The sequence below is a fragment of the Periophthalmus magnuspinnatus genome, chromosome 13 (genome assembly GCF_009829125.3).
Source record: "Periophthalmus magnuspinnatus isolate fPerMag1 chromosome 13, fPerMag1.2.pri, whole genome shotgun sequence".
NCBI classification, from domain to species: Eukaryota; Metazoa; Chordata; class Actinopteri; order Gobiiformes; family Gobiidae; genus Periophthalmus; species Periophthalmus magnuspinnatus.
This window is the reverse complement of record NC_047138.1, coordinates 12,013,434-12,029,591: the sequence shown is the minus strand read 5'-3', so window position 1 is coordinate 12,029,591 and position 16,158 is coordinate 12,013,434. Positions and strand designations below refer to the sequence as shown.

The 16,158-nt window shown below is 40.0% G+C and overlaps 2 protein-coding genes across 2 annotated transcripts; one reads left to right on the top strand and one right to left on the bottom strand.

Moving 5' to 3' along the window:
- Positions 1-1,175: 1,175 nt before the first annotated feature.
- Positions 1,176-4,204, bottom strand: msantd4 (Myb/SANT-like DNA-binding domain containing 4 with coiled-coils; the record flags this gene model as incomplete). The annotated part of the gene is made up of 4 exons (XM_033977674.2): positions 1,176-2,213; positions 3,029-3,319; positions 3,799-3,894; positions 3,983-4,204. Coding segments are annotated over 4 exons (1,362 nt in total), but the record flags the coding sequence as incomplete, so codon positions are not given.
- A 906-nt stretch (positions 4,205-5,110) lies between these two features.
- Positions 5,111-10,297, top strand: aasdhppt (aminoadipate-semialdehyde dehydrogenase-phosphopantetheinyl transferase). The gene is made up of 7 exons (XM_033976953.2): positions 5,111-5,502; positions 5,580-5,693; positions 6,195-6,312; positions 6,620-6,741; positions 7,270-7,431; positions 9,570-9,626; positions 9,784-10,297. The coding sequence occupies exons 1-7, from the start codon at positions 5,338-5,340 to the stop codon at positions 9,940-9,942; spliced, it is 897 nt and encodes a 298-aa protein (XP_033832844.1). The 5' UTR covers positions 5,111-5,337; the 3' UTR covers positions 9,943-10,297.
- Positions 10,298-16,158: the final 5,861 nt, after the last annotated feature.

Sequence of the window (16,158 nt, the reverse complement as noted above, 5' to 3'; positions counted from 1 at the left end):
TTTTCAGTGCATAAGGCTTCCATCTCTAACAGACAGCCAAATAACTTTGAGACAGAAAAATAAACCTATCGTTATGAGCGGATTGTCACATCGCACAAAGATGTGACAGAGCAGAGGAGCGCAGGTGACGGCTTCAAATCGGCATAAACATTGCATTCCTATAGTAAACTGTTATAGGGGTTTCGAGTAAAATAAATATCCAAATCTCACAGTGTCACGGTGTTACATCACTTCAAATTGTTCTTTTATGAAGTTCGCAGAGCCTAATGCCGTAAGCGTTATGCTCTCAAAGTGATTTAGAACACTCACTCTTTCCATTAGCCGGCATAGATCTGATAATAGGTCTGCAGCAGTGTGAAATGAAAACAAAAACACAATCACTCTGTCTGGAAATAAAAGAGCCACATAACTTTATTTACAAACTCGGACCCTTACAAAATGACAGAGAATGAGTAAATGGTACAGCCAACATTACTTTCACTTGATCATATAGTTATTCAAAAAACAACCAGTAAAATGTGTTCTAAAAGACAGGCAGAAATGACAACAAAAACATTAAAATGGCATACATCAGTTCATAATAATAAATACATTTTTGCTCTTTAGTTTTCTGGCATGCTCACTGTCATATCATCATAAAGCATTACATCATATTCATTTTACTCTGACAATAGAACATCTATAGACTGGACCACTCATGTAAACACTGGACACAAAGAGCACGTTACTTTTCTCTCAATAAATTATATAACCCCAAATACTTTTATATACGTGTGGGACGTGTGCTTTCATGTAGTTTAATTGACAAAATATAAATGCTTTTGTAATTGGGCCAACAAATGAAATATAGCGATATGCAAACAAAGTCTAAAATGTCACTACTGATACTCTATCAGTGGTGCAAACTAAACTGTGTTTTATATATATATATATATCTATATATAATATATGATTCATGGATTTTACATCATCATTATAAAAATTGTGCTCTGTTCTCGGTGTTGGTTTAGAACCATATAAAGTATTATAGAAAAGATTGATATAATAACAGCTTCTCTGTGGTATGCAGATATTAAAACCTGTTAGCCTCTTTTTTTGCTCAGTATTCATCTAAAAGAGAGGTCATTTGCAAACACTAGAAGAAGCTTTTTACATATATGATACAATTCTGAAAACTAAAATGATGAAAAGAATCCTCTGACTGGTGGGATGAGAGAGCTCATTTCAGTGCAAAAATGAAAGCAAATTGATAAAGCATTAGGAAATGCACTGATCCATTTCAAAACATGCCTCTAACATTAAACAAGACACTAGAGACTGTCTTTGATTAAATCAAATACACCATGGTTGAACGATCTTCAGCCAATCAGCTTTGTTTGCATATGTTGCTATTTCCATCTTGCACATCATTTGAATACTGAAAAGAATGGCCATTTCTTTCCTTTTACATAACCCTTCTGTCAGTGGTTCTGATGGTCCAGATGCAGCTGCATTCTCTCCTTCTCCACATGCAGGCGCTCCCTCTCGATCTGCAGTCGACCCGACTCAAACTTAAAGAACTGCAGTCTCTCCTTCTCCAGCTGGAGCCTCTCCTGATCCAACCTCATCCTCTCCGCCTCCAGATCCACCAGTGACAGCCAGCCTCTGCTCTCCTTCCCCTCCCCGTCCCCAATCGACCCGTCCGGATTGGAGGAAGTGGAGGATGTGGGCGGGCCCTGTTGGGGTGGCAGGTTGAAGGACGAGTCAACGTGCTCTGATTGGTTGATGAGCATGAGCCTGAGTCTCTCCCTCTCCACCTGTAGCCTCTCTTTCTCCAGCTGCAGGCGTTGGTGTTCGATTTCGTGTTGACGGAGACGTTCCTTCTCTACAGCTAACCGCTCCTTCTCCACCACCAACCTCTCAGATTCAACGGCCAGACGCTGCTTTTCCACCTCCAACCTCTGCTTTTCCACAGCCACCAGGATCCCACCGGGCCCCATGCTGTCGCTCAGAGTGGTCCCGGGCAGAGAGTACCCCAGCAGGCTGTTGAGAGTGACATCTCGGGTGGTGGGGGTGGTAGAAGTAGGGCCCTTGGATGAGCTGAGGATGCCCTGATCACCGTTGGAGTAGATCTCAGGAGCATGGCCCTCTCCGCGGGACTCAATGTCACTGAGGAGGGAGGGGATGTCGTCATCGTCTATCTCTCCATCTCCCACTTCTCCATCGCAGTCCAGCTGGAGACACAAATAAAAAAGTGTTAAGGTTTTGTAGACACTGAGATGTTACTTTCAAATGAATCCATGCACAACTGAAATCTGGTTGAACCCAATGGAACATTCAACAGTTTACAGTAATTCATCTCTATACATTACTTATAAAGTCCCCTTTGCATTTATTCTATATTTTCTGAAAATAACAGTGACATGTTTTTTTCAAGCTGCCTTTTGTAATGTAGAGTTTAAGTGGGGAAGTGGGTCAGGACTCCATCTACTGGTTCATAGGGAAATGACAGGTTTGACAAGCAGAAAGCATACAAAATTTACAGTCTTTACAAGTCTTTTATATAACCATTTTAATTTACATTCAACCTAGATTGAGATATTTATATTTATTCAGCTGTTTTGCATGAACTTGACTTGAAATGTTATAGTGTTGGTGGTTTTCGCCTATCTTCAAATATATTCGCTAATCTTATTCCTGAAATCCACTGGATACTTCATTATTTTTAGCGAATTAAAACACAATAACACCAATTTCTCTGTATCTAATCAAAAGACTGAATTAAAATGGCACTTGAGCTCCATAATGCGCTGGCATAATCAGTATTACGTATCTAACATCACTGGCCCTTCACACATTAATTAAAGTGATTATCACATTAGGCTCTTGCATCAATAAAGCCTATTTGTCTTCTAATAAGTGAAAGAGCAGACTGAATGGATCAAATCAAATACAGTTTATCATAGTTTACCCTCATTTATATTAATTTAGTTTAATCAGCAGTTCATAATCAGGTGTTCATGAACTAGCTGTATAAAGCAGTACTTACCCTGTATTCACACACATCCTCCTCCATTTTGACACCCAAAGGTGGTATCATGGACTGGCTGCCTTGGTCACCCAGCGTGAGCTCAGGCCAGTCACAGTGGCTGTCTTTGGGCAGAGCTGAAAGGTCTAACAGCTGGTCCCAAGACGAGGTGAGGGACCCAGCCTCCGGTGAAGACGGCTCATACTCAGACTTCAGAGTGAGCGAGGAGGAAGAGGAGGAGGAGAAGGAGAGTTCTGCTTGGAGCTGTTTCCTCTTCATCAGGGAACGCCAGTCCAGATAACGTCGTTTTACCTGGGAATCAGAAAATGCTTAGACAGAATAATATGAAAATATACAGACCTCAGCACTATGTAAATTGTTTGGTGGACATTCAACCAGTTTGACTTTATGTAAATATTATTGCTTTGCCTAGAATAATCAACATTATGACATCTATCTCCATGGAGACAAGAAGATGACACCAGCAGGGCAAGATACAGGTCAGATGTGTGAAGAGACGACCTCATTCACAGTAAGGATGCATGTTTTTCAAGGTATTTTTGAGCAATAAATTGAATCAATGCTAGATATATTTGTTTAATATCATACTGTGGAGCATTCGAGCAAAGAAGCATCCCCATGGAGATAAGCAGGTGGTGGACTCACTAGAAAAGTTACTAAAGGCAAGATGTGAAAGAATTTGCAGAGTCACTAACCTGAGGACAATCTACGTTAGAAGCTTTGAATAATAACCTCTATGTGATGAATGTCCCTAATGAGAATCCACTCACTTCAGCTGCAGTACGTAGCTCTCCTTCACCAAGTGAGTTGACACCTCGGGCCACTTCCTCCCATGCTTGTCTCTTCAGCTCATTGATGGCTGTATTCTTTTGGGAGACAAAGAGAATACACAGGGACATTACGTGTGTTTACTAAGTACATGACTACAGTTTGTCCAAGGATGTGATATTCTACCTGCTGTCTGGAGAACAGGACATTACTCCTCTTGTGGATTTCTCGGATGAGAGTTTGTGTCTCTCTTACACTGTAGTTACTTTTCCTCTTCCTTTTAAGATGCTTCACTTGCAGGAAATCCAGCTTGGCAGCAAAGACCCAGTGCCAAATACCAGAATCAGGTGGGAGGAAAGAGTGCTCACAGGTCACTGGTGGTATTTGAGGTAAGAGTGTGTTTGTTGCTCACTGAAGTCCATATAGGTCTAATAAATCTGCTGTTTTTGTGTAGCAATGTGTTCAAAAGCTTGTGTGATAAAAATACATGTGTAAGCAGACAGTTAAGGGCAATGGGCTACTGTAGGCAGATGTGACACAGGCACAGGTGGAAAGGCAGAATAACCTATGGGGGAAAACAAAGAAACAAACATTAACTTTCATAATTAGAAGTGGCACATAATACCATTCAATTGACATACGACTATATTATGGAAAATGAATGAAAGATAATGACCGGTATGTTCATAAAAATATAAATATAAGTATCTGAGGACAAACGATTTCTATAGTGTTTCAAATATGGTAACGGATGCAATCGTGGTATTGCCAGCAGCAAAATTAAGGCGCGATTCTCCTTCGTGTATTTCTATTTTTCCACAAGAAATCGACCTTTTACACAAAACATCTACATATATACCGTTAGCTGGATTATTTGCTTAACCATTGCACTCATCTCTATAGAAATTAAATGATTATAAAGTGAAAAACGTGACCATATTCGTAAAACTACTCACCTTACTCATCGTAGGTTTACCGCAATCAAAACATCGTAGTAGCAAGGCAATTTTAATGCCGCCTTATGCGAGACTACGTGATATTTTCTTTGGGGAATTTTAAGCAAATATTTTACAGTAACGATGCGATGTATAAATATTTAATTAACCACAGTACTTTAATAACATTTATTAAATAAAAATAAAACAAGTTCAGGGGTTTTAGTGTCCTCCCTTCATTGATTTGTCTTTTATCTAATCTGGTATTGCTGTATAGGGCGCTTATCTTAATACTACTTTTTTCTGAGTAAGTGAAGGCATCGCCAGTGTCGCACTACTAGACTCGCTCTCATTGGTTAATCCTCCACCGCGCCCACGTGTGACGACATCACGTCTTGTCGGGCTCTTCCGGGTGTGTGCGCTCGTCGTGTTTGAACTTGATTTACCAACAAAATATCACAAGTTGCACAAAGTAACACAACTGTGACTGTTCAGATATGCTTTTGAGTGTGTTGGCTAGGTTTGGGGTTAAGTGTCAACGTGAAGTATAAGTATGTGTAGATGCAAGACAACTCTGAGAGATGAGTTGTGGCGTTCCGCTGCAGCATGAGAGGAGACCATGAGGAGATGGGCTCGGTTCGGTGGGCTTTCCGTTGTGGGCCGTGGACACCAACCAGGTGTGAGTGGCTTTTTGCTGCTCGGTGCATACAACCCGAAGAGAAAGAGAGGATTGGGCAGTTTGTTTTTACCAAAGATGCAAAATCAGCTATGGTAAGCATGTATTCTTCTCACCTGAAGTTAACACTGTTGGAAACTGTCCTGATGATGCTGTGCCGTGTGCTGCTCAGGCGGGCAGGTTACTGCTCAGGAGGTTTGTGTGTGAGAAGATGGGATTACCCTGGTCCCACTTCAGACTGGAGCGCTCTCCAAGAGGAAAGCCCTACCTGGCAGCTCCTCTGCAGGTAAATTATCTTCTTGTCTTTTCAAATACAGGCAATGACTGAATAACTCATATTTAAGACATAAAGGTAAAGTAAGTTATAGTAGAAGCACTGATTAAGAATTATTGTTATATCTCCTACAGTTCAGAAAAATACTGGTTCAAGATTACAGTGTGAGATTTATCGTTGTAATCATCCTATATTGTACTTTATAGAACAGTATATTTGTCCTTTCAGTATTACTCAGTGATTAATGCTATTTCTTTACATTTCTAAACATATATATCTATGCAAAATTGCATTTATGGAGAAAAGTATTTTCATATCTCCAGTGTATTTATACCCAATGTTTCTAAATTATTGTTAAACATTAAATGGTAAAATAAATAAATCATCTTGAGTTGTGATGGAGATAAAATGCAATTTGTTGCTATGACTTTTGCTATGATTAGTTGTCCATTTATTAAAATGAAAAGTTGTTATTGTTGTTTTAAAGGTTTTTGCTTGGATTTTTGTGTCCAGGATGGCCCAGCCTCTCTCACCTGGAGTTTTAACCTTTCCCATCAAGGAGACTATGCAGTGCTTGCAGCAGAGCAGGGAAAGCAGGTTGGCGTTGATATAATGAAGACAGTAATGCCTGGTAATTACTGTAGATGGAAACTATATTACAAAATCTGTAATAGCACGTTTATCCACCAGGTGTCAGTGTTGCCTTATGTATAAGAATAAGAAAGACTGCTGTTGAGTGCAGGTGTCAGCATTGGTGTTTGTATTTTTCTGTGTGGGTGATGTTCTTAATCTGAGCCAATAGATGATTTGTAAAACGGCTTACAATAGATAGCTACTTTAAATCTTATTTAACGTGCTTGTGTCATGCATGTTTTCTCGTCTTTTCTGACATTTTGTTTATTCCTGTTTGCATTTGCTGTGTCTTGTGTTTCTTGCAGGTAGCCACTCCGTGCCTGAATTTTTCCGCATCATGACTCGTCAGTTTACCCCGTACGAGTGGAGCATCATCCAATCAGCCGGCTCAGAACACCAGCAGCTCGCCGCGTTCTACCGGCACTGGGTAACCATGGCAACCACAGTAGCCTGTAGTCACATTGCATGGCTGCTTGTCTGTGCCCTGCATGTGGTAGTCTAAGAGAAAAAACTCATGATAAAATTACATGACTAAAATGCATTTGTTCACGCCAATTTCTTTAGAGTGGTAGTTACGGTGTTGCTAAGTAAGGATGCTGTGACACTGAGAGGGTGGCTCGGAGACGTCATGCTCTGATCTCATCATTGCACCGTTGACTAATGGCAGAACGCAACGGTTGCCATAGTGATTAGGCTTGTAATACTGTTATTGTTGTTCATTGGCTGAGTCAGTTTTAGCCAGTCATTCACACACACACACATTGACGACGCATCCTCTTGCACACACCAATACTGTAATCCTCTTTGTGTACCCACTGTCGGACATGTTTTATGTCAATGCCCATCTGTTCTACTTTCAAATCATCACTCTTTTTGTTATATATATTTTTAGCACGTCCTCCGCTATTCTCTGTATCTAGGTCTAATTATATATTTCGTCTGCCGTTCCACATAGGCCCTGAAGGAGAGTTTTATTAAAGCTATCGGCACAGGGCTTGGATTCAACCTGCAGCGGGTGGAGTTTCACCTGTCACTTGAGCCACCCACACTTGGCCCACCAGTGCGGTTGACAAAAATGCACCTGGACGAAGAGGAGCAGGATGACTGGGTATTTGAAGTAAGTTACAAAAACAGGCAGTTTATTGGTAAATTATAAATATATATTGCCTGGAGTTAGTAGGCAATTGATTAAAGGAGGTTTGGGAATAGGCTTGATACACAATACAGATTTTGATACCACAGTAATAGTAATTCTCTTTTTTGTGAAATTTCCAACACAAAAACTAGTACTTCCTTTATGTTATCATGTGGGCTTATACTAGTTCTGACAGAGCCTAGGCTCATTCTAAAACTATTGAAAGATCTGGTTTTGATAGTAGTTTTACTATTAATTAGCATCTGATTTTTGATGCTTTTGACAACCTTAGTTTGAGATACGGATGCAAGATTAATTGTTATCTAAACGAAACTGCAGTTGGAATGGACGCAATTAACAAGTTGCACAGGCTGCCATTTTTGAAGTACCCAAATTTTCTGTCTTATTCTGCATAACAACTGCAAAGCCTGTAGTTTAGATCTGCACAAACATGTTTTGAAATTAGATTCTTGAATTACTTTATCAGTTCATATTTCAGTCTTTTTGTCAGTTCTTTTGTATGCGTTTAATATGCGAACTTTCAACAGAATCTTATTATTAAAACATAAATCACAACCCCAATCGCAACCGCAATGCGTGTCAGAAAAAGTGCAATTAGAGATTTTTTCCCAAATCGTGCTGCCCTAGTTTGAGACCAGCATATTGAAAGTCAGAGTCACTGCTTTCTCATTGAGTGAAGCCAACCTAAGCAGCCTGACTCCTGGATGTCTTTCTGTTGAAGTTCTACCAAGAGGACATGCCTGAAGGACTATGTCTCCTGGAAGCCTGGGAACAATGCACTAATCTCCAGTAGGGACTGGTCTCTGGGGAAAGGATGTCTGTGTCGTGTCCTCCCCCGAATAGGAAGAAAAGCTAAAAATGAGAACGGTCAAGTGGATCACTCCAAATGGGGATTAGTCACACTAAAAGTAAAAGTTACAAGTGGCCTTCAATTTCTGTATGTGCACTTAATATTTTGGTATTTTACTCATATAAAACTTGTATATTATAACTTCATAACATAAATCACTAATTGGGGTTTTGTAACTATACAGTTCCATTTCAATAACAGCAGACATTGGTGACAGGAGTAATGGCAGTATTAGTATATGGATTTCCGATCACATCACAACATTTTACTGGCCAATAATATTTAATACAGTTTTGGGGCAATTAAAATCAATATTGTTAATATAGTTTTCTGTTGTAATATAGTGAGTTCTCTGGTCTTGTCATTATTAAAATGATCAGGTTCAACATTTGTGAATTTACTTCTTCGATATTTGATAGAAAAGCTTAATTAAATGAAAAACTGGCTCTCACCCCCCATCTGGGAGTATGACATCATCGCATTGTACAATCTGAAAAACATAAATTGATAACCACAAACAAAGGTTTTAAGCAACATTCAGATCTTATTCAGGTTCAAAGTAAGTTGTATCAAGCCCTGGTTTGGCACACTCCCAACTTATAAAAGTGACTCACAGGTGGTCATTGGGAGACATGGGCTCTGGAGACTGATGGGAGCCTGAAGTGGCCCTCCATTAAATGTGTGCAGCTCTCTATTCGCTCTCTTTTCATTTCCACACTCCTCTACCATCTCCTCCACATCAGTCCTGTCTTTGATCTGGTCATATAGATAGATCTTTTTGGTTCTGCACATCGACAATTTTTACTCCACTGAACAAGGGGATTTACAAGAGGCTGGTGGTCCACTACAGTTCTCCCAGGATGACTGTAGTGTCCATGATTTCAAACCAACTGTATATCTTCTTGTTTATTACAATCACTTAGTTGATTCTAAATAATTATTGAGAAAAGTTGTACTTGTTTTAGAATGATTTACATGCTCAAGACTTTCATATGATACAGTTGAACCGTAAAGGGCAATCTGTACACTCCATTCTTGTTTTGATTCCCATGCAGTCATTAATACTGAGGCCCAGAGGTCGTACATGGAGTCAATTTCATTGAGAGACATGAGCTGCGAGGTGAGCACATGTCTTTGTGTGTGAGGGTCAGACACACATGAGCCTGTTTTTGAAGTTCCTGTGTATAAGGGTGAAAGGATAGGTGAGTAGACCTGAAACACTGTCATTACATTTACATGTGTTTTACAGGAGTGCCTGCTGGATGAGGACCATCATGTTGCCGTGGCTCTTGGTACAGACTCATTGGTAAGGGCACATTTATTTCTGATTCATAAAAGAACATTCATTATTAAGAAGATTCTGTCTATTGATAGATGAAAATATAATGGTCATGATTCCCCTTTAAAGTCAAATCTAAAAGGAGCCTCACTCATTGCTGAAAGTGTGGTCACATGTGTTTCAGACTTCACCTGCTCCTCTGCCCCCTCCCTGCCCTTTCACCCTGCTGTCATTCTCTGAGCTGATTGGTCCGGCCTCGCCCCTGACAGAAGAGGACCCCACCTATTGGGAGAGCTTCAGCACCAAGGTGGACTGTCCACAGAGACAGAGAGACGGGCACTGACAAGCCTCAGACACAGCGCTGTGCACAGCAGACTAACACACCTTTCACAAGTGCCAGTGTCCAAAAATACTCTGACAAGGAGCCTGCTTCTCATTCAGCTCCAGTCCTGCTCAGACAAAGCCCGCATCACAGCTCGCTCTCAGGGGACGCACATAAACTTTGCACGGCACCACAACTTTTGTACTTACACAACCACTACCTGGAGGTTCGGCTCTAAATATAACCTAATCTACATAAATCTATGAAATTATTTCCATGAACTTATTTTTGTGTTTTTATGAATGATGAACTGATGAATTTGTTATTTTGAGCTGAAACTTAAGTTCCAATCCAATTAAAGGTTGTAATGCAAATCTTTATTATTAAATGTCATTAGCCTGAAGTGTTTAGGGCCAGATTTCAACACACACAACTGAAAATGATAGATGTACCTAACGTATTTACCATTTGGAAAAGGACACAAGGGCTGATGGGTTGGAGATCAGTTGAGAATGTGAAACCGCATGCAGGTAGGACTAACCTGAGGTCAGCGGAGAAGTGGTGAATCTTTGATCTGAACAATAACAGCACAGAGCCAAAGGACACAGGGTTAAAGCAGACACTCACCTTTAGAGCCCCCTGCAATTATTCAGTGGACACAAACAAAGACATGTCAAGTTTAGACTGCTGTATCTCACATACTTATGACCAGAAAGGAACCACAAGCATGAAAAGTGAAACAGATTTTTTATTTTAGTGAGTGGGATGTCAGAGGAATCCAAGTCGGTGCCGTGGGGTGAACCATTATGATCCTAAGTGGCCATAATGTCCCAGGAGATAGTTGTCTTTATAAAGGTAAATACAAAAGGTAACCCTACTTTACATATTATACTGTTTTGGGGTTTTTTTGCAGAGAGCTCCTGTTTGACCACCGACTTAATTTAGGCTTGGATCATATACGCTGTATTCATCCAAGTCCGTATTTAAATGGCCCATATTATGCTATTTTCTAATCCATTTTATACTGTTGTTTCCTCATCAAAAACATGCCTGGAGTTGTGTTTTGTTTCATTCACACGTGTGTAACTCACAAACCCTGCATATTTTAGCTGTTAGTTCTTATCTAAAACAGAAAACATTCTGTTCCACCTTGTGATGTCATGTGATAATACAGGAAGTGCTCCACTGTATTTTTAAACTCCATGCAGCTTCACTAGGATCATTTAGATTATTTCAGCCCTGAAATTGCATCTCTACAGACAGACAGACTACGGTTACCCCTGTCACTCCATTTGCCCCTGGTCTTCTGTTTTATTGGCTGTTGCTGTGGTGATGTGTTGTGGTTTTACAAGACAGGGCTGCACAGAGTTCAGATTAAAAATCGCATACGAGAATCCAAAATCGGGTCACGCCTCTCCGAAGTCAGAGAGAAGCAAATCGGGCAAATGATCCTGTAGTGTGTGGCGGGCTTCACAGGGCTTAAAGCTGACAAGAGTGAATTTTAATGAGCCATTCCATCCCTTCGTTTTGCCCCCTGATGAGCGGTGGTGAAATCATTGGTTTCATTGACAGGTGTGTAACTGTTTGAACTGCCCGGCCCTCACGCTGCAAACCCCACCACTGATCCCACCACAGACCCCACTGCTCAATAACACACATCACACCTGCCCCTGCTGCTCACTCTCACAAACTATAGCTCTTTATCTCACACCTTTGGGCTTGTTTTTTCCAACACACTAATTAAACTCATACATCTATATCATAGTATTGTTAATGTCATAGTTTCATATGATACAACACTTTAACTCCTTACGCCAAGTGCTCTTGGTAAAACATTTTATATGGTCACAGGTGCAGTTTGGTTTCCATGGCGATGCAGCTGGTAGAGAGCGGGTGGCGGTGCCTACAGGTGAATCGATTTCGTGCGGCCCTATGAACTCTAATGAACTGTTTCTAAGTACAGCTATCAATCAGATCAGCCTGAAGGACAAATGTATTGGCAGTTTGAAGTTTATTCCATAGATTTCCGGTTTCAATTACTCATTTTTCACCTTCTGCCCCAGTCAAGCCCCATCCGAGTTCCACGTCACTACTTGGAGGTTCAAAATATAGTTTTCTTATGCAATACCTTGGTTTTCAGAATAGAGTTCCTAAAAGCAGTGGAGACTTGACAGCTTCTGTGTGGAAAGGATGTTTGGTTTGAAGCAAAAAAAAAAAAAAAAAAAGTAATTTCACGGTGCTCATGCCAAGTTTTTACACGGATCTGCGAGCAACTGTTTTCTGACTGCAGGGAATAGATATTTTAAGGTATTTTGTAGTTTATATATTCTAAGTTTGTGGGTTTTGTACAGAGACAGGTCAAGTAGCTCTGTCAAAGGTTTTAATATGACACCTTTATCATTGAAGCCAGTTAAAGTGAACAGGTTAAAGGTGTACTGAGTAACTTTTTTGGTGAGCATGTCCACTTCCTGCTGTCTCCATGGAGATGTTGTTTTGCCTTGAATGTTACAGTATGTTGAAGCCAAACTTATCTATGTTGTATTGTATTCTAACAACAGATAAAGTAATAACATCACTATGGAGACAAGCCAAAAATTCCATAGTGCACCTTAAAATTATACTGATGCTACTTTTGGTGTTTTTTCGATTCCCTTTCGTTTCGAGTGTTTACATATTAGTGATGTGATGTTCGTTGACTCTTTTGAACAGTTCCTTAATATGAACAGTTGGAACCGGATCTCATTTTTTAAAAGAAACAAATCCTGATTAACGCCAAATCAACACAAGAATCAGCACAGAAACAGAGCAGGGAACACGAGTGAATTTGTGCACCAAAAAACATATTTGTCATCATAATAACAGTTCATTTTTAAAGTATTATTATTATAGTACGTTTTACTTTGATTATGCATAATTTGAAAGAGTAAACACACTTCCACTCGTAGTTTGAACCAGTTTAAACACATTTAAGCCTTGGTCGTTTCTCTCTCTGATTAGTTTGAGGATAAAATGAGTTCTCACATTGGTTTCTGTCATAAAAATAAATATTAGAAGAGCCAGTGTTTCGAACGGCTCTTTGAAATGAACGGATCTAATAAAAGACCTGAAAGTCCCATCACTATTGCACATGAAATTTTGCCCTTTTTTGAGTTACTCCTTGTCTAAAACTGCAGATGGTGTAACTCTAGATTTGCCCTGTTATAGGCCTGGTTTATCTGGTGGTACTCATGAGCTTAAATATATTAATACTAGTAGTACTTCATAGTTCATAGTACATGTTATGTGCTAACTCATTTTCAGGAGTAAAATAACTTCAGCCTCTTGATGCACATCCCCTCCATTTATTTAAGCTTATGATTGTTCTAGAGCTTTTTTTGTATACTCCTACCAGTTTAAAGACGCTCTGTGACTCATGTGGACCGGTGAGACAGCTCTGGATTCCAAAAACAGTCTGAGTGCAGGCCAAAACCATTGTGCCGTGACTGACTCCTGGCCCACACTTAACCCCTTCTGTTCCCCTTTATTTATCTATCTCCAGACTTTAACACAAGGTACCTTAGCTAAACTATATTGTTAAAGGTTTGTCAATGTTTCACTAAACCGCCGGCTTTTCCAATTAAACTTAATCTGACTTTGGTCCTTTTTATGCATCAGTCACTACCATAGACTGTATATATACCGTATTTCTGGACTACAAGTCACACTTTTTTTCACAGTTTGGCCGGGGGTGTGACTTATATGTGAAATTATTAAAATATATAATTTCACATCTTTGTTATTGTCACCTTGACAACCATGCGAAGGCACTCTAGGCTTGTTTACCAGTATCTACTCCTCCTGTACCACTGAAATTTAAATCAATATTATGGTAATTTAAAAGACATGTGAGAAAGACTGAACAAAAATGCTGCCTAAAAAAATCGTATTCTGCTGAGTCTGATGACATGGAAGAGGAAGAGGAAGTGGCGCTTCATCTTCATCTGAGTTGGCGGAGTTTTGCAGAAGCCACACCAAGGATGAAGTATTCATTGGATTTAGTGATTTGGAGTGAGATGCTTTTTATGCTTATCTGATTAACTGTTAATATCTTACATTGACATGCCAGACACTTATTCAGTTCTCTGTGCTTCTTGTAGCTGAATAAATATAAATGTGTTATGTTAGTGTGCTGTACTGCTATTCAGCCTGTTGTTCTCTATTTTATTGTTATTATTATAACTTGCCTTTAAAGAAAATGTCTGTTCTTGGTCTCAGATTTTGTAAAATAAATTTCCCCAAAAATGCGACTTATAGTCCAATGCAACTTATATATGTTTGTTGTTCATTATCATGCATTTGGTTGATGCAACTCTGGAACGATATATAGTTTGGAAAATACGGTAAATGGACATAGCTAACCTACTAGCCGCAGCATTCCAAATAGTGAAGAAGTGAGCATGGGCACGTTTCTGGCTCCAATTCACTTTGAAACTCTTGCTCCTCTCTCTGTAACTGCTGCTGTCAGGCTCGTCATTTTGGTCTTAAAATGTTCATATTAACCCGCTCTATGTGATTCTGGTATTTTTATTTCGCAATTGTGTCAGTAAATCAAGATACAAACATTAATAACAGACAAATGAGGTGCTCTCTCCGAGGTCGCTCCCACTAGTGTTAGCAACGGGTTTGATTGACGGCGTTGCTGAGAACATCTCCCACCTCTAACCTCCAGCACTAGGGGCTCCAGGATGAGTGGTAGAGCCCTTAGCTTTGCCCTGGTGACTGCTGCTCCCCCGGCTTTGGCCTGTGTTTGTGCAGATGGATGAGAACACACATACACACACACACAGAGTCACACATTAGCACAGCTGGCTGCATGGACGTGGCCCACTTACATATGGAAATAGGGCAAAGGAGACACAGCGCTGTAGCTTGTTGAATGTGTATGTGTTTTTAAGGGCAGCTGTCTGTGTATATGCACTGCTGTCTGTGGATCGGGCTGTTTGGGAAGAAATGCAACCTGCAAATTATAATGTAAAAAAAAACATTAATAACCTTTGCTCTAACATATTTTAAAGGTCCTATATTACACAAAATTGACTCTTGTGATCTTTAATGTTGTTATAATGTTGATACCTCCTCAAAAACATACCCTGAGTTGTGTTTTGTTTCATTCACACATGTTGGAGTAATCCTTTACTTTTAGTCTGTCTACATCTCCAAAGCTCAAAATGGTCTGTTCCACCTTCTGATGTTTTCAAGTTAACAGCTACCTCTTATCTATAGTTCAGTAGATATTGGCAATTCCGGGGTTGAAATCATCCAAATGATTCTACTGAAGGTGTATTGCATTTAAAAACACAGTGGAGCACTTCCTGTATTACCACATGACATCACAAGGTGGAACTGAGTGGTTACTGTTTGACAGAAGAACCCAACCTAAATATGCAGCGTTTGTGTGTTAAACATGTGTGAATGAAATGAAATAAAACTCCAGGCATGTTTGTGATGAAGATAGTAAAGCTGAAGTTAAATCTGTCAACTGGACAAAACGTTGTAGGAGTGAAAATGTTTCGCTGCTCGTCTAAGACGCTTCTTCAGTTCTGGTCAGATCGCTGGTGGACACTGCCTTATATATATCTGAAGGTAGGACCTAACTACACTGAAACTGTAAACAGCTATTGTCTCCAGTTTCAGTCTTAATAGCCCCCATTCAACCTTTAATGGTCCTACTCACTCACCCTATATCTCTTTTGTTCCTGTTGTTTCCTTGGGGTTTGAGGATGGAGTTATAGATGGGGGATAGATTATGTCTCAGGCCCCCATTCCTGTTTAAGGAAGGATTGTCTTTCCTAACAAAAATAGCTTCTTTAACTCCCTCTCAAACCGTTTCATTTCTCTGGCTAAGATCTGTACCTCACTGTCTTCAATGTAGTGGTTAGAGGCTGTGAGATGGAGATGTACAGAAGACTGGGGTCCAGAGGAGCTCTCACGACGGTGTTGGTACATCCTCTTATGAAGTGGCTGTTTAGTTTCTCCAGTGTAACGCTCACTGCACTCTTCACTACACTGAATGGAGTAGACCACATTACTTTGTTTATGGTTCAGGGTTTTGTCCTTTGGGTGAACCAGTTTCTGTTTTAAAATATGATGAAGAAACAACATAGATCAGAAAATAATGTAATATAGGCCTTTTAACTTACAGTGGCCACTTTATTTCTGCTGTCGATATTCATAGGGTTTCAGCTTCCTGTAATGTGC

What these genes read in the sequence shown, in the direction of transcription:
- aasdhppt (XM_033976953.2), top strand. Translation starts at nt 5,338, where the DNA reads ATGAGAGGAGACCATGAGGAGATGGGCTCGGTTCGGTGGGCTTTCCGT. An exon ending in AAGATGCAAAATCAGCTATG is followed by an intron (nt 5,503 to 5,579) that starts GTAAGCATGTAT and finishes TGTGCTGCTCAG; the next exon opens with GCGGGCAGGTTACTGCTCAG. An exon ending in CCGCGTTCTACCGGCACTGG is followed by an intron (nt 6,742 to 7,269) that starts GTAACCATGGCA and finishes CGTTCCACATAG; the next exon opens with GCCCTGAAGGAGAGTTTTAT.